This window comes from Pseudocercospora fijiensis (genome assembly GCF_000340215.1).
Source record: "Pseudocercospora fijiensis CIRAD86 unplaced genomic scaffold MYCFIscaffold_1, whole genome shotgun sequence".
NCBI classification, from domain to species: domain Eukaryota; kingdom Fungi; phylum Ascomycota; class Dothideomycetes; order Mycosphaerellales; family Mycosphaerellaceae; genus Pseudocercospora; species Pseudocercospora fijiensis.
In genome coordinates, this window is record NW_006921532.1 from 8,702,572 (window position 1) to 8,724,129 (window position 21,558).

At 51.7% G+C, this 21,558-nt stretch overlaps 12 protein-coding genes across 12 annotated transcripts; 4 read left to right on the forward strand and 8 right to left on the reverse strand.

Moving 5' to 3' along the window:
* Positions 1-179: 179 nt before the first annotated feature.
* On the reverse strand, positions 180-966 carry MYCFIDRAFT_193085 (uncharacterized protein; the record flags this gene model as incomplete). The annotated part of the gene is made up of 3 exons (XM_007923666.1): positions 180-266; positions 557-733; positions 799-966. 3 exons carry the CDS (start codon positions 964-966, stop codon positions 180-182), a joined length of 432 nt encoding a protein of 143 aa, XP_007921857.1.
* Positions 967-1,353: 387 nt separating this feature from the next.
* On the reverse strand, positions 1,354-2,502 carry MYCFIDRAFT_26712 (uncharacterized protein; the record flags this gene model as incomplete). Its single annotated transcript, XM_007921579.1, has 1 exon — positions 1,354-2,502. One exon carries the CDS (start codon positions 2,500-2,502, stop codon positions 1,354-1,356), a length of 1,149 nt encoding a protein of 382 aa, XP_007919770.1.
* A 333-nt stretch (positions 2,503-2,835) lies between these two features.
* On the forward strand, positions 2,836-4,686 carry MYCFIDRAFT_213520 (uncharacterized protein; the record flags this gene model as incomplete). Its single annotated transcript, XM_007923667.1, has 1 exon — positions 2,836-4,686. Exon 1 carries the CDS (start codon positions 2,887-2,889, stop codon positions 4,684-4,686), a length of 1,800 nt encoding a protein of 599 aa, XP_007921858.1. The 5' UTR covers positions 2,836-2,886.
* A 134-nt stretch (positions 4,687-4,820) lies between these two features.
* Positions 4,821-5,896, reverse strand: MYCFIDRAFT_76450 (uncharacterized protein; the record flags this gene model as incomplete). The annotated part of the gene is made up of 3 exons (XM_007922267.1): positions 4,821-5,410; positions 5,468-5,571; positions 5,880-5,896. 3 exons carry the CDS (start codon positions 5,894-5,896, stop codon positions 4,821-4,823), a joined length of 711 nt encoding a protein of 236 aa, XP_007920458.1.
* A 217-nt stretch (positions 5,897-6,113) lies between these two features.
* MYCFIDRAFT_26491 (uncharacterized protein) lies at positions 6,114-7,898 on the forward strand (the record flags this gene model as incomplete). The annotated part of the gene is made up of 1 exon (XM_007921568.1): positions 6,114-7,898. One exon carries the CDS (start codon positions 6,114-6,116, stop codon positions 7,896-7,898), a length of 1,785 nt encoding a protein of 594 aa, XP_007919759.1.
* Positions 7,899-8,393: 495 nt separating this feature from the next.
* On the reverse strand, positions 8,394-8,567 carry MYCFIDRAFT_19430 (uncharacterized protein; the record flags this gene model as incomplete). The annotated part of the gene is made up of 1 exon (XM_007921474.2): positions 8,394-8,567. A coding segment is annotated over one exon (174 nt), but the record flags the coding sequence as incomplete, so codon positions are not given.
* Positions 8,568-8,891: 324 nt separating this feature from the next.
* MYCFIDRAFT_55564 (uncharacterized protein) lies at positions 8,892-9,813 on the forward strand. The gene is made up of 3 exons (XM_007921974.1): positions 8,892-9,126; positions 9,233-9,471; positions 9,528-9,813. Exons 1-3 carry the CDS (start codon positions 8,949-8,951, stop codon positions 9,594-9,596), a joined length of 486 nt encoding a protein of 161 aa, XP_007920165.1. The 5' UTR covers positions 8,892-8,948; the 3' UTR covers positions 9,597-9,813.
* A 261-nt stretch (positions 9,814-10,074) lies between these two features.
* MYCFIDRAFT_48759 (uncharacterized protein) lies at positions 10,075-10,900 on the reverse strand. Its single transcript, XM_007921861.1, has 3 exons — positions 10,762-10,900; positions 10,619-10,701; positions 10,075-10,515 (listed from the first exon to the last, which is right to left on the reverse strand). The coding sequence occupies exons 1-3, from the start codon at positions 10,765-10,767 to the stop codon at positions 10,374-10,376; spliced, it is 231 nt and encodes a 76-aa protein (XP_007920052.1). The 5' UTR covers positions 10,768-10,900; the 3' UTR covers positions 10,075-10,373.
* A 1,550-nt stretch (positions 10,901-12,450) lies between these two features.
* On the reverse strand, positions 12,451-13,475 carry MYCFIDRAFT_160254 (uncharacterized protein). The gene has a single exon (XM_007923668.1). It carries the CDS (start codon positions 13,183-13,185, stop codon positions 12,565-12,567), a length of 621 nt encoding a protein of 206 aa, XP_007921859.1. The 5' UTR covers positions 13,186-13,475; the 3' UTR covers positions 12,451-12,564.
* A 216-nt stretch (positions 13,476-13,691) lies between these two features.
* Positions 13,692-15,810, forward strand: MYCFIDRAFT_29270 (uncharacterized protein; the record flags this gene model as incomplete). Its single annotated transcript, XM_007921723.1, has 2 exons — positions 13,692-14,546; positions 14,878-15,810. 2 exons carry the CDS (start codon positions 13,692-13,694, stop codon positions 15,808-15,810), a joined length of 1,788 nt encoding a protein of 595 aa, XP_007919914.1.
* Positions 15,811-15,922: 112 nt separating this feature from the next.
* MYCFIDRAFT_76457 (uncharacterized protein) lies at positions 15,923-18,841 on the reverse strand (the record flags this gene model as incomplete). The annotated part of the gene is made up of 3 exons (XM_007922268.1): positions 15,923-16,306; positions 16,358-16,501; positions 16,568-18,841. The coding sequence occupies 3 exons, from the start codon at positions 18,839-18,841 to the stop codon at positions 15,923-15,925; spliced, it is 2,802 nt and encodes a 933-aa protein (XP_007920459.1).
* A 559-nt stretch (positions 18,842-19,400) lies between these two features.
* MYCFIDRAFT_76458 (uncharacterized protein) lies at positions 19,401-21,470 on the reverse strand (the record flags this gene model as incomplete). Its single annotated transcript, XM_007922269.1, has 1 exon — positions 19,401-21,470. One exon carries the CDS (start codon positions 21,468-21,470, stop codon positions 19,401-19,403), a length of 2,070 nt encoding a protein of 689 aa, XP_007920460.1.
* Positions 21,471-21,558: the final 88 nt, after the last annotated feature.

Here is a 21,558-nt window from a genome sequence, read left to right on the forward strand (position 1 = left end):
GTCAGCTGAGAGCTCGAGAGAGTTGTCACACATCTCTGGCGGAGCTGAAATTACAAGTGGGGTGTCGCTGGTCGCGCACTTGCTTGTTCGCTCGCCTCGCGGCGCTCCCTTCGCTCAACTTTTCTCTTGCTGCAAATCTAGATCAGAGCAGCATTGTCCAGATCTTCTCATGAGAATTGTCACGGGTGGGAGAGGCGGCGGAACCCTCGACTGATGCCTTCTTGCCACTCGCAGGTTGAGATCGTGTCGGACATGAGCTCGGTGGCCTGGTGGCCCAAGTCAGTCTGAGAATTGCTCGTGTGATGCTACTCCCAATCGGCCGCCAAATTCACCCCAGTTTCCGGCCTCACACGTGCTTCCGCTACAATGCCCGTGCTGTGCAGTGTTGCCTTTCGTTCTGAGAAGATGAGACATCTAGGTCCTTGTACTGCTTTGCATTCGTTCCGCGGTGTTTTGGAGGATCTCTCCCTGAATTCGCTCGCTCCTTCTATCCAACACAATGCTCTGACTCAAACGAGGTGTCTGCTGTCTCCGCCCTTCACCAACCAGATCTTACCTTGTCGACCTCACCCGTGAACTGATCCTTCAAGAAGCGACCCAAAGCAATTCTCTTCAGCTCCTCCGCATTTTCGCTCTCACCTTGATCCAGCAACATGGCATAGGCCCTGGCAAGGGAAGTGCAAGCTCCACCTTCGCCAAACGCGCCATTGGTTCCAATCATCTTTTCGTCTGCCTGAGAGGGTACATCTATATCAATATGTGGATGGGAAGGGAGGAAGAAGTGCAGAGCTCAATTACCTTGCGATCTTCGATAGAAGAATCGACCTTTGAGTCGCCGACCACAGTCTTTGCGAAGTCCGTGACGGCCTTACCGCCGGAGTGTAGGATGAAAGAAGCTGCTACAAGTGTGTCGGCGATCTGCTGCTGGGCAGCTTCGGAAACGGTGGAAGAAATCTCTTTTGCCATTGCGACGACGGTGGTGATGACAATCGACAGCGGCTGTTGCACCAGTCAGCTCTTGCAAGAAGTCGCACAAGCACCCTTATAAATACCTAGCGATCAACGATTGCCGTATCCTTTGTGTATGCTGAGAAAGCCCGTGTAGCACCTATGAGGTTTCCGTGATGTTGTGACAGCTTCGAATGTCGACAGTGCAAAGATGCAAATCGTAAGCTGGAGCAAGTGAGCTTCATTCTGCATCGGTGGCCTGTGCAACAACGCGACTTCACATTCTCTTCCGATTTGCCCGATTTGAAACGTTTCTGCAGAGCAAGAAGTTCACTCGAGGATTGCCGAGTAATGGCGTGTCTTTGGAGCAGCTTTCGTGTTGGCATGTATGCTAAGACATCTCAATCAATCAAAGAGATTGTCAAAGGCTCTCGCGACGGCGACGGCGACTGGACTGTATGTAATGATTCTGTTGTGCCCTCCGTGTTTGACCAGCTCGAATCGAAGTCGTGGTCGCCCATTCCGCTTGACATCCAGGACGCCAGCGCCACCCTCGCCAATGCAGCTTTTGGCATCAATCTCGTGCGCGTCGAGGTCGCTGTCTGAACCGCGCTTATCCAGGATACGGCGACAGATCATCTCAGTCTGATGATATGGGATGTCAGCGTCATCGAGAGCATGTACAATCTGAAGAGATCCAAGCTGCGGGGCGCCGGCTGAAAGGTGATAATACGCCGTCAATCGCTCTGCGGTCTCCCACTTGTCGACCATTTGCGATGTGAGCAGGTTCGCAAACCACGGGACAGGCCGGAGTGGAAGCAAGAGTGGCAAGAGGCCTCCAATGCGATACGTGAGGAGTAATGTCGGCACACTGCTGAACGGAGCAGCAAGAACGATACCAGCAAACATCATTGGCTTGATCTGATCGCTGTCTCGTGCCAAGGAGGACAGTTCTCTGGTCTCGCGAGGCAGAAGTTCATTACCCGGATCTAGAAAGTGCAGAGCAACTGCAGTGGACACTGCAGTCCCTAAGCTTTGACCAAGGATGACGACTCGCTCAGGAGGAATTTTTGCAACGTCCAGGATCCACTTCACCAAAGTGATGCCATCAGTGATCAGACCTGCTTCATGCGGGCTTCCGGTGGAGTGACCGAAGCCACGATAGTCTATTGTGAAGACATGAGTGTTGGGCCTTGTCGCCATGAACCTATTGGTGGTGGGCCGCCAGTTTTGGGCAACATGACCAGCATTTCCATGGAAACTGATGACAACTCTGGCATCACTCGATTGGAGAAGCTGAAAAGCCGCTGTAGAAGTGAAGTCTTCGATTGCGCCATCCTGAGGCCGAGGCTCGTTGCGAACGGCTTTCTCATGCAAAGCATACTGATCTAACGGCAAAACATGCCAAGCGTAAAGAGTCTCGCCATCAGGAGTGGTGAGATTGAAAGGAGTGACTTGGTTCGTGGAAAAGCCAAAGACCTCGCCATCATGCACATCTTGTAGGAAGAGTGTATTAAACTTGTGGGCATACAAGGCACTTGCAGAGGTCAGCATGCGTTATATTATTCAGTCGTGGGCTTAAGTCTCACAAGCGCTGCATTGAAGGCCTCAGCAGAACGCCGAGAAGGACTGCGTAGAGAGCCACAGCGCCGGCGACCCCAAGAGCCGCCCTGCTCAATATTCTGGTTGTCGTTGTCGTTGTCATCGCTCCAATGCCATGTTGGGAAGATGATGAAGAAAGTGGCAGCGTGAAAGCAAAAGGTGCATTGAGGCCGTTGCGGGTGCTGAGGCGCTGGTTGGCTGAGCGCGTCGCGTAGTTCTACGGCCGATCTGGAGATTCCGGATGATCGATCGCAACTTTTTGCTCTTCACTTCGCTACTGCCAATGCACGGAGCATCATGACACCGCGATAGAATCGTGAGAGCATCACTGGCGACATGGAAACAGGCCAAGAGGCGAAGGTGGGCGAGAAGCGACGTCCGGGACGTCCTCCCAAGACTGCGAGCGCGCCACCAGCCAAGAGACAACGAACGTCGATATCAACGCCGCCAACAAATGCAGCCTCGGCCGCGCATACTCCAGCGATAGGCTCGCCTGTACCAGAGAAGAGAGTTGTGCGCTTGCCCGCCAAAATCAACGAGAACAAGCCACTTCCGACTCTGCCAGAGCCACAGCCCCAGACTCTGTCCAATGAAGAGTACCAGTCCATCGCTGCGAGTGCCGTCCTCGCAACATCGCTGGAGAAGTCGAGGTCAAGATGGATGTGCGACGGCATACTGGAGCGATATTGGGTGAAGCCTGAGAAGGGCACTGGCAAGAATGCCAAGCCCCCTCCTCCCAATAATCCAGATCTGAAGACGATGAAGATGCGAGGAGAATGTCGAATACGCATCGAGCCGCACTTGTTCGTTGCGAACTTCTATACCGTGGAGAATAATGCGTTGCCTCCGAAGAATAAGCAGCCGGTTGCCAGCCAGCCACGACAGCAGCAACCTATCCAGCAATTCCAGGCTCGCCCTCCACTGAGCAGCGCATCCTACCAAGGACATCGGCTGGGGCCTCTTCCGCCTGTGCAAAGCTCTAGTCGACTCCCACCTGCGCCTCAGCCGGGACCGTCAAGAGCTCAAGCTTCTCCTGCACCTGGGCTGTCTGGTCAAAAGGCCTCGCCCGACCCGGTAATCAGCATGCTGGCGACTCGAGCTTCTTCCGACCCAGAGCTCAAGTCCCTTATGAAGGAGGTTGCCACTGGAAATGCCAATCAAGACCAGTTGAAGATTTTTCAAAAGCACATAGACGAGCTCACCACGATCATAGCGCATCAAAAGAAGACACAAGAGGAAGCGCCCTTCAAGCCTCAGCAGCAGTCGAATATGATCCAATACGATGGGCCATCTGATTCTAGACCTGTGCATACTCCACAGCCAATACAGCCTCATCCGCAGCACGCCGGACCACAAGCACGTCCACAAAGTTTTGTTGCGCAGCCTCAAAGCACCCCTCCGTATGGCCAGCAACAGCCATGGACAGCGCCGGCTGCAGCACCCGTAGCGACGAACTCGCCCGTAATACTCGAATTCACGGGCTCTGGCGCAACCGAGGACAGATTCCTCTTTCCCGAATACAGTATCCTCGAAGCACTCTCCCCGCAACATCTACTCGTGAGTTTTATCTTGACCCGCAAAGGGCGCGACGCTGTAGACCCCACAGGACTTGAACCAGACCAGGAGTATTGGCAACCCATCACGATGATGATAGAAGTTGCATATGGGCGCGAGGAGCTGCTTAACTGTATTCGGCGATGGGTCAAGCCAGCGGATGACGTTCGTAAGAACATGCAAGAAACTATGGAGCGGTGTCAACGGGTCTCCAACGCGTATCTAGCCCTACGGCTTCCTTTCAAGGGCTCCACGACCACCGACAGCGAGAACGTGTCGAAAGATGTAACACCGATCGTTGAGGAGAAAGTCAAGCCGAAGCCTGCGCCGAAGAGAAAGGCGCCAGTGGCCTCGACTCCAAAATCTGTGGAAGCTGAGAAGGCGCAGAAGGAGGCAGTACCACCGTCTGACAATGCAAAATTGGCTGCGACACCGCGCCCAGCCGAAGCGTCTTCCGCGGCAGAGAGCAAGGACGCCATTTCCACGCCGACAGGATTTGTCGCTGCGGAAACTCCGACGGCAGTAGAGGGCGGCCGTCCAAAGAGGGCTGTGCGGAAAAGCGTCAGGATCAGCGAGGGTTAGATTCGATGTGATCAGGGCCAACATGATTGAAGGAGTAACAGCCTCCATGCATTGAATGAAGTCACGACCACAAATCGCAAGCGCTACATCTATTCCCTGTATCATCTCATCATAAGTCATGCCATTTCATAGTATCATCGCAGAGCAGGCGGCTCGTGGGCCGTTCCAGCGTCCTCGTCTCCGAGCAGGCCATTCAGATCATCAAGATGGTCATCAAATGCCGTGAGCAAAGCTTGTACATCCCCTTTGGTTCTTCTCTTTTCTTCCCTCGCTTCTCGACCAGAAATGTGTAGCATCAGTCCTCTATCTGCTAGGTTGCTGTCATCCCCCCAGCTTGGAGCTTGTGCTACCTTGGTCGTCAAGCCTTGCCAATTCACTGACAGAGAGGTTGCGTTCACGACTTCCTTGCCATCTGCAGCCATATCTACGACGACGAATCTATCCTCAACTTCATTGGCATCCGGTCGCTTGGGCGGCAGAGTTTCTAGAGCAGCATTCGTGATTATGTCCTGATCGTCATCGGCAAAGACATAATGTACTACTGGATGATGGTGCTCGCGAGTCACCGGATCTTCGATCAAAGTAAAGAATGGCTTGAAGTCCGCCGGCGGTTGAAGCTGGGTCTCGTCTTCGGGCTCGGGGTATGGGATGTCGTCGTCGTCCTCTTCCGGCCTCGGCGGTGGCTCCGCGGCAAACTCATTGTCGTCTATGGGCTGATGCGATGCTATGCGACGTGAGCATCCACTCGGTGAAATCGGACCTCTTCTGCCTATCTGCCTACCTTCGCCGGAGAGTCTGCCCGCTTCGCCTGCGTTGGGTGGAGGTTGTGCCGCAGCACGTTCAGCAGCGGTGGTTATGGCGACGGCGATGTTCTCATGTCTGGAGCTGGAGGAAGACATGCTCCATTGCTCAGAAAGTGAAGTAGTCGACAGTGGCTGGTAGGTGGTGGTGCATAGCACGACGATCTGTCCGCGGCCACAGAACTAAAAGCCGGAATCTCCGTCGACTTGATCGGCAGAAATATCCGAAAAGTCAAATTTGAGGCGTTGTTGTGACGCCTCTGATGCGCATATCAGACCTTTCGAGATGCAACTGCAGACGCGGTTACCGCCCGGACGGCAGCGAGCACTTCGCCTCCAGAGCGGTCAATCCTCGCTCCCGTGGTTTTGCCTACAATCTACTGCAGGACACACGCAGTGCAGAGAGCCATTGGCGCAGGCACATCAGGTACTGGAGCACTAGTCCACTTTTTTGGTGGTTGAACGTTCGGGATCCAGGACGCTATATCAACCCATGTAAGATCACTTGCGGCATTTCTCTTTCCTTATGCTCTTGTCGCTTCTTCAATTTCTCCCGTCGTCGTGCTCTCTGGCGCTTGTGATACTCTCTTTCGGCGTATTGGATTTGCACTTTTACGTATAGACAGGATGGGCTTCGACGACAGCGGCGGTCCCAGGTCGAACGACTATCCATCGGAGACTTCACCACTGATTTCAAGGACCACGGTCCAAGCTGTAACACCCAGGAATGGCATTGCACCCGAAGCACCGCTCTCCAATGGAACTTTCGAAGCATGTCGTGACCCTTTTACATATGGCAAGACTCCTGCCGTCAACGAAAGTGCACTCGAACGCCAGAACTCTCAAGACACTATCGAGATCCGACAGAGACAGTACGAAGGCTTACCAGAAGTCAAAAAGAATCTCAAGTACATTTTCCCAGCCCTAGCAATCGGTATTTTCCTCTCCGCCGCAGACCAGACGATTATAGTTTCGTCTTATGGCAAAATCGGATCGGAACTGAACGCCCTGTCTTCAACGTCCTGGATAGCCACGGCATATTTTCTGACATTGACTTCGTTTCAGCCTCTTTACGGCAAACTCTCCGATATCTTTGGCAGAAAGTCATGTCTTCTCTTTGGGTATACGATATTCGGGCTTAGCTGTCTGGGTTGTGGACTGGCTGGGGATATAACGCAGCTCATCGCAGCTCGAGCCTTCGCTGGCATCGGGGGCGGAGCAATGACCACAGTTGTCTCGATTGTGTTCAGCGATATCTGCACACTTCGAGAGAGAGGACAGTGGCAGGGCTACATCAATATTATCTTCGCGGCAGGAGCAGGCGCAGGAGCGCCTCTAGGGGGACTCGCAGCAGACTATATTGGCTGGAGATTCGCGTTTATGGCTCAAGTACCAATGTGTGCACTGGCCTTTATTGCTGTTGCCTTTACTCTCAACTTACCGCAGCGAAAAGCATCACAATCGATAGATTGGCGTAAGAAGCTGCGCCGCATCGATTTCTTTGGTGTTGCGACAATTATCGCCGCTGTCTTTACGCTGCTCTTGGGGTTTGATGCTGGTAGCAACGAGAGCTGGACTTCCCCTATCGCCATCGGTTCGCTCGTCGGCAGTCTTTCGCTTTGGAGCCTCTTCCTCGTCGTTGAAATGAAAATCGCCATCGACCCCATCGCTCCAGGCCGCATCATATTCAATCGGACCATGATTGCCTGCTATGTCTGCAACTTCTTCAGCCAGGCAGGCTGGTTAAGCACCCTGTTCTATGTGCCATTGTACTTCCAAGCCATCGACCACATCACAGCTACGGGCGCCGGTATTCGTCTTCTTCCCAGTGTCCTGTGCAGTGTCTCGGGGTCTCTCTTCGCTGGTTACTATATGAGAAGAGCAGGAAAGTTTTACTGGCTCACCGTCATCTCTTATGCCGCTCTTACCCTCGGTCTCATCGGCATCTTCCTCTCCTCTGGTGCAGTCATAAACAGCTCTGTCGGAATCATCATTGCAATGTGTATAGGTGGCTTTGGAAACGGCAACGGTATCACCACCACCCTCATCGGTCTCATCGCCAATGCCTCTCATGAGGATCAGGCCGTCGCGACAGCTTGTAGTTACTTGTTCCGCTCACTTGGCAGTACCTTTGGAGTCGCCATGTCAGCAACCGTCGCGAATTACGTTTTGCGCGCAGACCTTTCGTCTCGTTTGCCAGCATTAGGACTGCCTGAAGATCAGGCTGTCGAGATCGCCGAGCGTGTAAGGGAAAGTTTGGCGTATTTGAAGAACTTGGATCCAAGAATTCGGGAAGTTGTTGTGCAGTGTTTTGCGAAAAGCACGAACGCGGCGTTCGGATTGCAAGTTGTTCTTGTTTTCGGTGCGGCGGTCGCTGCTTGGGGGATTAGAGAAAAGGCGCTCAGTAAATGAGCCATGTATCAGGAACTGAGTGCATTGCATTGGAGTAGGCACTGTAGATCTTCCACAGTAGAGTCATAGTCAAGAGGTACAGTGAGCGCATAACATCGTACGGTCAAATGCGGAGTACTGTTGCCGGCAATTCATCTGCGAACTCAATCTGCCTAGCAGCTGCAGATGCAATGACGACGTATTCCAGTCCGACCAGATTACGTGGGACCGACCAACCTTCGATTTGGGTTGTTTTGGCCCGTAAGAATCCGACTTCTTGCAACGCTCTGGCAAGTACTCGTTGTACAGAGCATAGACTTTCCATGGAGAGGTATCTATAATGCAGCAATGTTTCGAATATTCCCATGACAGTTTGCCTTCTAGTCGTATCATCCCGATATGCCTTGCCTGAACGCCGCTCGCTGTGCCACAAACCCTGAAATCTTGTATATTTCATCTATCCTTGCCTGAAAGAATGGTCAAAATTGTATCCAAAAATCTCCAAGATTTCTTCGCCTACCTTTGCTTATGCTTGGGGTTCTTGCTACAAATAATGTAGACGTATTTCCCTTTCTTCCTTCTCACGCTCTTGCAGCCTTCGCACAGCTTCTTGACGCTGCTTCGCACCTTCATCCCTCGAATCTGCTGCTTAGCTATCGATTGCGTTTTCGCTGCACGAGCAAGACTCAGGTTCTGGAATGCATCTGAGATTGATTGTTGCCGCCGTCTGATCAATGCGTTGACAGAAGTCGATGTGCCGAGCTGGCGTTGCGATACTCGTAGCGGTGATTTGTATGCGGCAGTCCAAGACCGGAGTACATATCTTGTTGCGTGTCTGGCGAGCATTTTCGATGCGATCGTTGTGTGTGTTCTGCACTTGCTGCTACTCCAACAATGCTGCTCTCTTGAGTCTTGAGGTTGCGCGGAGGACGGATCGAGCCGCTCCGTTTTATACTCTTGGCATCGACACCGACGCTTCGAATTTCAAGGCTTGCTTGCTGCAGCATCCGACGACAATACCACCACCGCTCAACGACCGACGATTGCGACCGAACCGCCAGAACCGCAATCATGGCCACTGAGTTGACTGTCCAGAGTGAGCGCGCTTTCCAAAAGCAGCCACACATCTTCCTCAACTCCAAGAGCAAGGCCAAGTCCACCAGAGTCGGAAAGGGTGGCCGGAGATGGTACAAGGACGTCGGATTGGGCTTCAGGACCCCAAGAACTGCCATTGAGGGCAAGTACATCGGTATGTGCTGTCCTTGAGATTCTGGAAGAGGCGGGAATATGGCGATACAACGAGGCGCAAAACTGCTTGCCAAGATAGTGGATCAATGCTCACAATAATGCTACAGACAAGAAGTGCCCGTTCACTGGTCTCGTCTCCATCCGTGGCCGTATCCTCACTGGCACCGTCGTTTCCACCAAGATGCACCGTACTCTCATCATCCGCCGCGAGTACCTCCACTTCATCCCAAAGTACTCCCGTTATGAGAAGCGCCACAAGAACCTCGCCGCACACGTCTCTCCAGCTTTCCGTGTTGAGGACGGTGACCAGGTCACTGTTGGTCAGTGCCGGCCGCTCAGCAAGACTGTAAGAATGATCGAATCGAGGAGGATAAGAAGGCAGACACTAATGATTGACAACAGGTCCGCTTCAACGTGCTTCGCGTCCTGCCACGAACTGGCAAGGCCGTCAAGAAGTTCCAGAAGTTTTAAGCGATGAGACATGTGCTTTGTGGGAACTATGAGGAAGCAACGGCAAAGGTTATGAATGTGGGCCTAAACGGATGCATCCTGAAAATGGCGTTGGGTCAGAACAGGCTGTTTGGGCCGGTCACGAGTCTCGAAGCATGGCTTTGCTGGAAATACGCACAGGTCCATAGCTCGGCGTAGCAAATGTCATTGAATGCGAACAGTTTCATGCAAGAAGATCATTGCTGCTTCCAGCCTGTGGTAATTACATTTGACAGAGTATCGAAGGGGTGAAAGCAGCTACGATCACCGTGTCAGACAAGGTCGGTTGGTCTTAGTCTTCGGTTTTGGAGCCGACAAACTCTCCTCTTGGGACACACTGCCTCTCGTACAATTCCCTTAGGGCACCATCGCAGAAGAAAGCTAGATATCAAGCCACGTGCCCATGCATACAGAACGCTGTAACAATACTGTTGAGACATGCGCGTATCTTGAAGGTGTTGGATTAAAAGGTGTTGGATTAGAAGGTGTTGGGGCTTCCTTCGTCCTCACCTTAGTATCTCACGTGCCCTCCATAAATACATATGCTATATCTAAAGTGCACCACAGCAAATGATGCCGGCCAAAGGAAGCTCAGTCGCATTCCCCTGCTGCAAATCCATATCCGATTCGTTCCATCATCGACTTTCACACCTCACGCCGTCTCAACATACAGCAGTGCGGAGCTGAGATCCCTCAATCGCAAGCCAAATATCATCTAGTATCATCCAAGCGCCTGCGTTCCTTCACTCCAGTCTCTCCTCACCTCTTCCTCTCAAAATATCCACTCGAGCTCATAATCGCAACACTCTGATCCATAATCGTCTCCCCCACCCACAAATAGTTCTCAACCCACTTCTTGAGACTCGGCGACTCTGAAAACGTATCTGGTTTCAGGCTAGGACTAAGATGTTAGAATGTCAGATCTTCCATCATAACGCATGCATAATCTCCATTCCATCTATCTTTCTATGCGGGGGTTGGTTGATTGGTTGGTAGATACATACGTGAGACCTGTTGAGCGTTTGACGCCGGCGAGGAAGGCGGAGATTAGGACTGCGTCGAAGGTGTAGTGGGCGATACGGCCGAGCTGAGAGGGTGTTAGTGCGAGGGTTGGGGAGTCTTGAAAAGTGATGGTGTGTGTGCATACGACCATCGTTGTTGGTTGATGGGGGCGCCAGGTGCCTCTTTGGTAATGTGAGTGCAGGCGGATAGAAGGACTGGTCAGAGCGAGACGATTGTTGATTCTTATCGTGGCCCGGTAGCAGACATCCGGGTGTGTATGGGCCTTCTATGGTATCAGCGTGATAGTGAGTGAGTGACTGTGGAAATGGGTTGCTAGGAGAGCATGTGACATTGTGGCTGATTGGCAGTCCCAAGCGGACGCTAGCGGAGGTTCCTGCAGGGAATAGCAAGAGGCAAGTTGCAAGCCAGGCGAGGCCAGGATCTACCTCCATTCAGGCGCCCCGCTTTGTAGGCTTGTATGTACCTTCTACCTTCCACCTTCTACCTTCTACCTTCTACCTTCTACCTTCTACCTTCTATACGTATTTGTTTCTATTCTCGCTCGTTCTTACATTATCTGTACTAATATGTATCTAGTTAGCGGTCTACACTAAGCCTATAGCGAAGCGCCTAAAAGAAAACCGTACGGCTCCTATATAACCGTCCGGTATACAAACGAGAATTCGAATTTATAGAAGTACAACTATATATTAGATAGACAAACCTAAAAAAGCTATTCTATATAATAATAAGAAGATTATATGTTCCTATATAAAGCATTCGCTAATATAAGTACTATAGGCTCTATCTTCTATATACTAAGGCTAGTTATCCGTACGATTCCTAGATTTCCCGTAGATTTCCTTAGCTTCTAGACTGTAATACGACTATTCCGTACTAACGACTCTTATATAATACGAAGAGGCCCTTCTATATATCTATAGCTCGGCCCTCTAGGTACTTAGGTCTCGAGGTATATACGTTATTACTACTGTCTTGCCCTCGAGAGCAAATGCTAAGACTTTTATCGCAATTTGCGTTTCCTCGTAGGTCGTAGAACGCGATATTAACGTACTATTATATACAATCTTAGACTTAGAGAGCGTTGTCTAAGGTATTAAGAAGGGCCTTAGTATCTTTATATTGTTATAATATCGTAGAGTTATTGTATTATAGCCTTAGAGGGCAAACAGCTATATTCTATAGGCTGTTTTGCCCTAGTTTATTCTTAGGCTTGTAGGCGAAGAATTGGTTAGAGTGCTCGTAATTGGTTGTCGGTAAGTTCGGAAGCTAGCCCTAATTACTAATCTATCACGTGCACTCGGTCGCAATATGATCCCTATACACACATCTACGCAACTCAATTCTTCATGCCCACGAGCCTGAATGGAGGTAGGCCAGGATAATGACTTGGGCTTCCGACAACATGAAATTCTTCAAAGCTCGGTCATCCACACGCGCGATTAGTATCACAGTCTGCGTTTGTACCAGCAGCTCGATCAAATCCCGTCCTGATATGATGGCGATATCGTATTTTAAGAAGGGCGGAAAGGAATGTGACGAGTTCCAAGACATGATTGATGACCTTATGCTTCAGGTTTGCCAGGCTCAGGAAGAAGGGGGAAAGAATGATTGGCTGAATGAGAAGAGGACGTGTGAGTTGGTAAAGTTGGGAGAAGATGCTAGCGGGATTCATATTGGGAAAACAAGGAAGTGTTCGGACTGATATAGGATAGGCGGACTTTGAAATTCTTGAGAAGAAGCATTGATAACGATTTTAGTGTGCAGAACATCATGACGAGTGAGACCTGATGCTGGCCGCGAAGCGAGCAGTGGTGGAGCAATCATATCGCGTTGTACAATGTTTAACAACAGGCGCGGATTCCGTCGCCACTGCAGAGTTCTTACACTGATGTGAAGCAAGGACTCTCCTCTTGAGACCAGCAGCCTACCTGCTCTCTTCGTCCATCTTTCCACCCGTGAGAATCTCTGCAATCCTTCTGATTCTCTCCTTCCTGATAGCGGTAGTACCACTGGCATCCTCCACAGCCCTCGAGCTTGGAGCCTGGTTGGCACGATTAAGCATATCTTGTACAGACATCGGCTTGCCCAGAGTCCAAATAGATTTGCCCTGAGAAAAAGTATCCCATTGCCCGTAGCTCTGCCCGAACCTGACAGGCTTTTCGGGAGTCCCGAATGCTTCATCGACAGCCTTGTCCAGCTGCTCAGGCGTTACGATGAAGTCTCTAGCGTTCATGTAGAGGGTATGTAGTGAGTCCATACGTTCTTTCTGCTTCTGATGTGCACGTGCAGCGACATTTGCTCTCTTTCTTTTCAGACGGGCTTCTCGTGTTGGGTCGGGTATCGGCTTGTTGAATAATGCGTCCAAATCCAAATTGTTGCTTGGCGCCGTCAATCGCTCATCCTCTCGCTCCGGCGCATGTAATCTCTTTTCGCGATCTGCTCGTTTCGCAGCTGATCTAGCCTCCATCTGGCGGGTTTCTTTCTGTTGTCTCACTCTCAGACTGCTTACACCTTCGCGCAAATTCTGTCGTCGGATCTCGCTCATCTTTGCCTTCCATTCCTCTCGACTGCCAATCGCGTAGACCTTGGGCTTCGTCGAGCGTTTTGTGGAGAGCTCGACAGCTTCATCCGATCCACGACTTCCTCGGAATACATCCCGTGGAACTGGCAATACACCTTTGATGGGTGGATGGTATGGGATTTGTTGTTGCGGTGGCTCAGGGACTTCGACATAGCGTGGATGTTCTGGTCCCACAGCGAGCTGCCTAGTTGCTGTTGAAAATGATCGAATTGTGCATTGTGGACATCTCCATGATGAGAATGACGGTATGGGCGATTTCGGCGGCATCGTTGTTGATGTATGATGGTGTATGTGGTCTCCAATGGTTCTGTGTTGCGGCAAGTCGGAGGTGCTTGAGCCTCGTCTCGCGGCGGCTTGCGAAAAAGTCGCCGCTCGGCTTCGAATTCGAGATTTCGACAGCCACCTCTTTTCTGCTTTACTCAAGAGTGTGCCTCTCCACGCCAGAGCATAGCAGAATCACACAATCTACGATGGGTACAGGCAAGAAGGAGGCCGCCCGTAAAGAGCGGCAGGGCAAGACGAACGATGGCATGGGCAACGTCAAGACCAAGGGCGAGAACTTCTACCGCAGCGCCAAGCGGGTGAAGACGCTCAATATGTACAAGGATGGCAAGGCCCAGCGCAATGCAAAGGGAGACATCACAAAGGCCGCTTCATACCAGAGCAGAGAAAAGCCGAGCGCGCGCATCGAGCCCAACCGCAAGTGGTTCACCAATACCCGAGTCATCTCGCAGGATGCGCTGAATGCTTTCCGTGGTGCTGTGGATGCGCAAAGCAAAGACCCATACAGCTACCTGCTCAAGCAGAACAAGCTGCCCATGAGCTTGATCCACGACAACAAGGACAAGGAGCGAAAGGACGGCCTCATCCAGCATCGCGCCAAGATTCGAATAGAGGCCGAGAAGTTTGGCGACACATTTGGACCCAAGGCACAACGGAAGCGGCCACGACTAGCTGTGGCTAACCTTGAAGACCTTGCCTCAGCTACCACTCAGGACTACAGTACTTTCGAGCAGAGGCAAGAGGAGGCACGTGAATTAGCAGGTGTCAAGGAAGATGAAGACACTGGCTTCACGCAGACCGACAACAATGGTGAGCTGACCACCGCCCGAGAACCGGTCTTTTCGAAAGGTCAAAGCAAGCGAATATGGAACGAGCTCTATAAAGTCATCGACAGCTCAGATGTTGTCATCCATGTCTTGGATGCCCGAGATCCGCTTGGCACGCGATGTCGAAGCGTCGAAAAGTATATCAAGGAGGAGGCGCCACACAAGCACCTGCTGTTCTTGCTGAACAAGTGCGATTTGGTGCCAACGAGTGTTGCGGTGCGTACTTTCTTTTCCCCTCCCTGCTACACCCGTTCCCCAACCTTTCGCCCCGGTCTGCCAATTGCAGCACGCCATCGTTCAAGTCAAGAATAGCTCCGCCCTCGTTGGCAAGTCATGGAGTTGTTCTGTTACAATGATGGCAGAATGAGTTCCACTCCACCCGACCCTCTGCCGTTTTGGCATGGTCACCTGGGAGCCTTTGTGTCTTGTTTGAGTAGCGACCCGGATGTTTTCCCTTGATGGACAGCTTAGTTATGAGACACACATTCATCTTCATGCCATAATTGCTCGTCGATATCTGCAGGAGCAAAACACTGACTTGCTCCAGGCCAAATGGGTCAAGATGCTATCAGCAGAATATCCCACCCTCGCTTTTCATGCCTCCATGACCAACAGCTTCGGCAAAGGCACTTTAATATCTCTCCTTCGACAATTCTCCTCATTACACAGCTCGCGCAAACAAATTTCAGTCGGCTTCATCGGATATCCTAACACCGGCAAATCCTCCATCATTAATACCTTGCGGAAGAAGCAAGTCTGCACAACAGCACCGATTCCGGGTGAGACGAAAGTCTGGCAATACATCACACTCATGAAGCGCATCTACCTCATTGATTGTCCCGGCATCGTTCCTCCATCAGTGACAGACACACCAGAGGATATCCTGCTCCGTGGCGTGGTCCGAGTGGAAAATGTCGAGAATCCAGCACAATATATTCCTGCCGTACTTTCAAGATGCAAACGACATCATTTGGAACGGACGTACGGGATGAAATGGACCTCGTCTCCAGACGAGAAAGACTTTTCTGAGAAGGCTGAGAAGGAGCGGACACAAGAAGGCATCGCATTCCTGGAGGCACTGGCGAGAAAAGGTGGTCGGCTTCTCAAAGGTGGCGAGGCAGACATGGATGGAGTGGCGAAGATGGTCCTGAATGACTTTTTGAGAGGCAAAATCCCATGGTTCACGCCTCCACCTGTAGCTGAGGGCGAAGATGCTACGGAGAAAGATGGCAGTCGAGATGAGAAATTGGGGTTCACACATAAGAAGCGCAAGTTTGAAGAGAGTGAGGCCGCAAAGGAAGAAGCAGAAAAGGAGGCTGCTGAGTATAGAGAAGGCGACGATGACTTTGAAGGATTTGACGAGGATGCCGAGGATAGCGAGGAAGATGCTGATGGTGATGCCGTTGGTGGCATTGCATTAGATCCTGGCGAAAGCAGTGGAGAGGAGGAAAACGAAGAGGAGGAAAATGAAGAGGAGTAATGAATATTATGTGATACCCTTTGAATGCACACCTCGAACATGACGGTCACGTTGATCGTCGGAAAGAATTGAATTTCGTGTCTCATGAGCAATCGATCCATGTCTATTCATTCTATCCTCGCTTTGGAGGCGGCCATCCATTCATACTTCGCTTCACACCTAAAGTCTTCCGTACGGATGCAGAGCTCTGCTGCTGCATCGAGGTTGTATGAAACGTACTAGCCGGTCTGAAGCCGTTCAAAGCAGGTATTGCAGGAGGAGCAGGACGTGGCGGCGGAGGTGGTTCTTCATCCTCTGGATCTAAAGGTGGAGGTGAACTCGATAGGAAGACATATTTGCCGCCGGCATTCTCTCCATCCGCTTGACTAGCAGATCTCGAGATATTAGGTTTACTGAGAATCGGTGTAGATCGAGGCTTATGTGATGATGGCATTTTCTGACTTGCTGTCATAAAACCTGCTGCTGTCGGTCGCAGCTCTTGAGGATTTCGCAGAGGCTGAAGCGCAGATCTAGTGAAGGTAGGCTTTTTTGGCAGGACTGGCTCGACCTCCCGTTCTGGTGATGGACGAGGTTTCTTGAAGAAGCTCGCAATACTGCCTTGTCCTTCGATCTGCCGCTTCCGGCCTTTTGGCTGTTGTTCAGGGTTCTGCTGAGCTTTCTTCTCTTGCTCTGCAGCTCTTTGGTCGAGCTTCTTCATTTGGGCTTGTTCCATGAGCTCGTCGTATCGAGCAGATACGCTTTGGAAGCCTTGCTGAACCGGTATTGTAGCGTTGGCTGTTGAGAAATTCTGCTGCATGGTGGTGGTCGCGGTAGTTCGTGAGCTGACGAAACCCGTGTATGAAGACCCAGATCTTGAATGATCCCACTTGGCGAGTTCTTCCAATGGCTCTTCACCGTTCAGAGGCCAGTAGTTGTCCTCGTCCCGCTCGAGCGTCGCTTTGAGCTCTGCAATTTTCGTCTCAACTGGACACTCCCGTCTGAGTGTGATGCAGAGGCCATTGAGCGCAGATATGGACATGCTGGGACCATGCTCTTCGAAGTATCGGCTCATTCCTTTGTGTACGAGAAATGCTGAGAGGTTTGTCTCCTGCCTCTGCGTGTCCTTGATCGGGCAACTGAGGTAGAGCAAGGCTTGAGCTCTGGTCATTCCAACGTAGAGTAATCTTCGCTCTTCATCGTGATCGTCTGCACGAGAGTGGGGTATCGATCCATCGTAACATGCCGGGATGAACACCACCGGCCACTCCAGGCCTTTGGCAGCATGGATAGTCGAGATAGTGACTTGCTGCACCTTTTCGCCGTCTTCGTCCGCGGCCTTCTCCGCAGATGCGGTCAATGCGATATTGGCAAGAAAGACCGAAAGGACGTCTTGATCTGACTCTGATCGTTGCTCGATCTCCTCGACTACCGGCAGTGCGTCCAATTCGGCCAATTCCTGCAGCGCGCTTGGCTGTGTCAACTCAGCTGCTTGAGCCATGAGCTCCTCGACGTTGGTCCAACGTGCTTCGTAGGACATTTCGGCTGCATATTTCGATCTCAAATATGACTGGAGCTGTATCTTTCGGGATATCACGTTGATTAGATCAACGATCGATGGCTGTTCCTTGTTCCAGGACTCGACTTTCTTGTGACCGCTCAAGATGACATCCACGAAGCTGGCTAGACCGCTTCGATTGGGCGCTGTCAGCTTCGTTGTGGAGCCGCATCGATCCTGGGCGATGCCTAGTATAAGCGACCACAACGAGACTCCCTTCGACTGCGCTTCACCTCGAAGTTCCTTGATCGTCTTCTCGCCAATCTTCCGAGACGGAACGTTCAAGATCCTCTCCACGGCTTCGGTATTGTCCGGCGAATGAATAACGCGTAGATAGTCGACAACTAATTTGATCTCTGCTCGATCATAGAAGCGCGTACCTCCCACCATTCGATATGCGATTCCAGAATTTCCAAGAGCTGTCTCGATCTCGCGCGAGAGGGCAGCAGATCTCAGCAGAACTGCGAAGTCGCTTCCCATCATCATGCTCCCAGACAAGGTTTGCATGCGCTTGATCTCCGAAACAAGCCACTGGGCCTCTGCTTTAGCTGAGGGTAGCTTCCGCAAAACTGGACGCAATCCGATGCTGTGTGTTGCTTGAAGCTTTTTCGGCGGCCGACTCTCATCCTGCTCGATTATGTTCTGAGCCGCGCTTAGAATTGCACCCGAAGATCTGTAGTTCTCCTCGAGGTTTATGGTGAGCGTGTCCGGCCAGTGAGTCCTCATGCGAGCTAGGTTTTTGATCTCCGCGTTGCGAAAGCCATAAATACTCTGATCTGGATCGCCAACGATTGTGATCACATTCTGGTGTTGAGCCAACAGGGACATGAGGTCGTACTGGATGTTGTTCGTGTCTTGAAATTCGTCGATAAGCACAGCTTGAATATTCTTGACGCACTGCGGATGCGATTTGAGCAGCGTTGTGCACCTGAGCAGGATGTCGTCGTAGTCCAGCAGATTCGAAGCGAGCAGCGACGCCTCGTATTCGGCGAAAAGGAGATTGAATTCTTGTTGCTCAACACTCTTCTCGGTCGTGCCATCGGTCGAGCCGCCCTTTGCTTTCCTCTGCGAGATTCTGCCCACAGCCTGGCCCGCCGTGATACCCATACCATGCTGCTTGATCAGACGATGGAGAATCGCTTTGCAGTCGCTCGTGTCCGCGATGCCGAAGTCCTTGGGCAGTGCAATGTGGTGGCCGTAGGCTTTGAGGTAACGTAAGGCCACGGAGTGAAATGTGCCCAGGTTGAGCTGTCGCGAGAGGCCACTGCCAACAAGCCCCGTGATGCGCTCTTTCATTTCCTTGGCGGCCTTCACGGTGAATGTGCAGACGATGATGTTCCATGGTTGCAAGCCTCGTGCTGAGATCAGATGTGCAACGCGTGCTGTCAGCGTCTTCGTTTTGCCAGATCCAGGAGGGGCCAGCACCTGGAGCACTGATGCTTCCGAGACTACGGCCGTCCTTTGGGCTGAGTTGAGCCCTTGCAATATGTCATCCATGACATGTTGTTGCTGCGCGTGTAGTCGCGATGCGGACTCAGCTTGCGACGGGAAGTACACGCCTGCCCACGTGCATCCAATAGACTACGGTAGGCCGAAAAAACGCCGAGATATTACCGAGGAGTTACCGAAGTTTCAAAAAAGTCCTCCCTCCTCCTCCTCCTCCTGCTGTTGTTCTAGTTACACGTCAACAAAGACCCTTGAAATAGCATACCGTACTTCGCTTCTCAGATAATTACTTCGACAATACCTCGCACTTCTCCTCACCTATTCTACCGTAACTATAATAAGTAGCACTGTCTAGCGTATCTTAAAATTAACAACAGAGAATAAGGCATAATTAGCAAGCCGATTAGAACTCGTTCGAATACTTAGAGCTCTACTATACAAATCTGTGGTATCATCGGGCACAACCAAGCCACAAGACGGGCCTCTTCCGAAGATTGCAACGCATCCTTCCACACCAGAACGGCAAATGCCATCCAAAACAATCTCCTGCAGCCCATTCACAACATGTCGAAACGTCCAAGAGCGAGGAATGGCATTGCCTCCGCATAGCTTACAAATCGATGTCCGTGCGCTTGAGCAACACCATCGAAGTGTACGCAGCCTTGCGCCCAACACCATCGGCCATGTCCGTGTCGCGCTTCTTGCCGGTAACGAGCTCGTCATCGATTTTCAGCCACGCTCCTTTACATTGGCGCCAGAGGAAATAATGGCCCGAAGTTGCTTCGCGGCAGTCATGCTTGACCACAGCCTTGATCTGATAGACCGTGCCGCCAACCACAAGACTCCGACCATCAAGCTGAAGTCTAGACTTGTTCGTGCTCATATCGTCTTGAACGCGATTGATCTCCACCAGCAAGTTTGCCGGCATCTTCTTGGCATCGATCTCGTTGATAGCCTGCATGGTGGCAGTGGCATTACACTTGCCGCAGGTCTTCAGACCATCTGACTTTGCCTGTTGGTACTGAGATAAGACATCCTCCAGAGAGAATGCGTCGGATGAGGGGGCTCGCACTTTGAGCATCACCTCCTTGTGCGCTCCCGCAGTCTCGCTATGTCCGCAGGTGCTGCACTTGAGGGTGATCTTGACTTCGAATTGGAAGACTTCTCGGATCGATGGGCACTCTTCGAAGAGTGAGTCCAGCAAGAGCTGCAGATATTCGCAAGCATCCTGCATCGCCTCGCCGTCAAATGCTTTGAATGCCGTCTTGTGGTGGGCAAACGCCTGTTGGGCCAATACAGGCGAGATGTGTTCCTCCGTGGACTTCCGCATGTCTTCGAGCAGCTCTCGAATGTATGGCGTAATGCTGATCTTTCCCTGCTTGGCCTTCTGCTGGATCGACTTCCTCAGTTGAGCCAAGACCAAGTCAAGTTGTTCACGGCTATCCGGAAGGCCGTCAAAGTCCTTCGCAGTCTCGAGGTCGACACCAAAGTCGTCCGCCGTCGCTTCTTGTTTATGGAGGGCTTTGAGATCTTCGTCGTCGAGCGCCAAGTTCAGCAGCTGGATAGCCACGTTCGAAAAGCATGCGTTTCCGAAGTTCGACAGTCCGATGGCACTGCTATCCGAGAGGACTTTGCGACGCTTTGTGGGAATCGACTCACTAGCCTCGCTCTGCTCGTCGTAGCCGTCACCATCGAAATCCACCCTCACGTCGTCATCTCGCTTTCGCTTCATAGTTGCTTTTGGCGCGGCCTTTGACTTGGAAACCTGAGCGGATATCGCACTGACGAACTGCTTCTTATTCATGGGAGCTGTGTGTGAGCTGGTAGCCACCTCCGATTTGGTCTTCACCAGTGGCTGCTCATTAGTACTCGCAGCTCCCTGGCATGCTGGCTTCGATTTCCGTGGCAGCGACACCCCAGAATCGACAGAGGCATCTCGAGGGGTAGTCGACAATTTCTCGCTGATATCATTCTTGGAAGCAGTCGTTTGTTGCTGGACTCGTCTATGATGTGCTGAGCCCGGTGCCTTTCGAACTTCTGGAGCGGATGTCACGCGTTGCTTCTTGTGAGCGTGCGCCTCGTCCTCATCAATGACGATCTTACGTTTTTCACCTGTAGCTGGAGCAGAGCGCTTGACGTCGCTCTCTTGTTGTGACTTTGCTGGCAGTGCAGACAGTTGACGGAGTCTATCTTTTCCGCCACCGCGCTTTGGCGCCGATGACTGAACCTTGGCTGTGGTATCTGGCTGTGGTTCGAGTTTCATGAGCTGATCTAAGCGAGCTTGCTGGACTTTCCGCTTCTTATCGAGCTCTTGAAGTCTCGCGTTGTGTCCAGCAACTGCCTCTTTGTGGTCTTTCAACTTTCGATCGGCTTGTGCTTGCTGGAACAGGGTGAGTCTCTGCTTGTGCTGACTCTCGTTGTGTTTCTTTTGCGCCGTGGTGTAGGAACGATCAGCTTTGCCGAGAAGATCGGTCACGATACTAATCTCGCTGTCAAGCTCCTTCAGTCGCTTCGCGGCCAGTCGAGTCTCTGGCCTAGCGAAGGTAGATTGGTCTTCCTCTTCGTCGTCGAACTCTTCTTTGTCTACATATTTCGGTCGCGCGAACTTATCTGCGACGCGCTTGAATGACTTCTTCGCAGCGCTGACTGCTCGCGCGCCAAGCTTTGACTTCGACGGCATGATGAGTGCCTAGCGTGAGGACGAAAGGTATGAATCACAAATTCGGATGTGTAGGGTGTATCTGGTCAGGCTGAGCCTTGCTGACGGA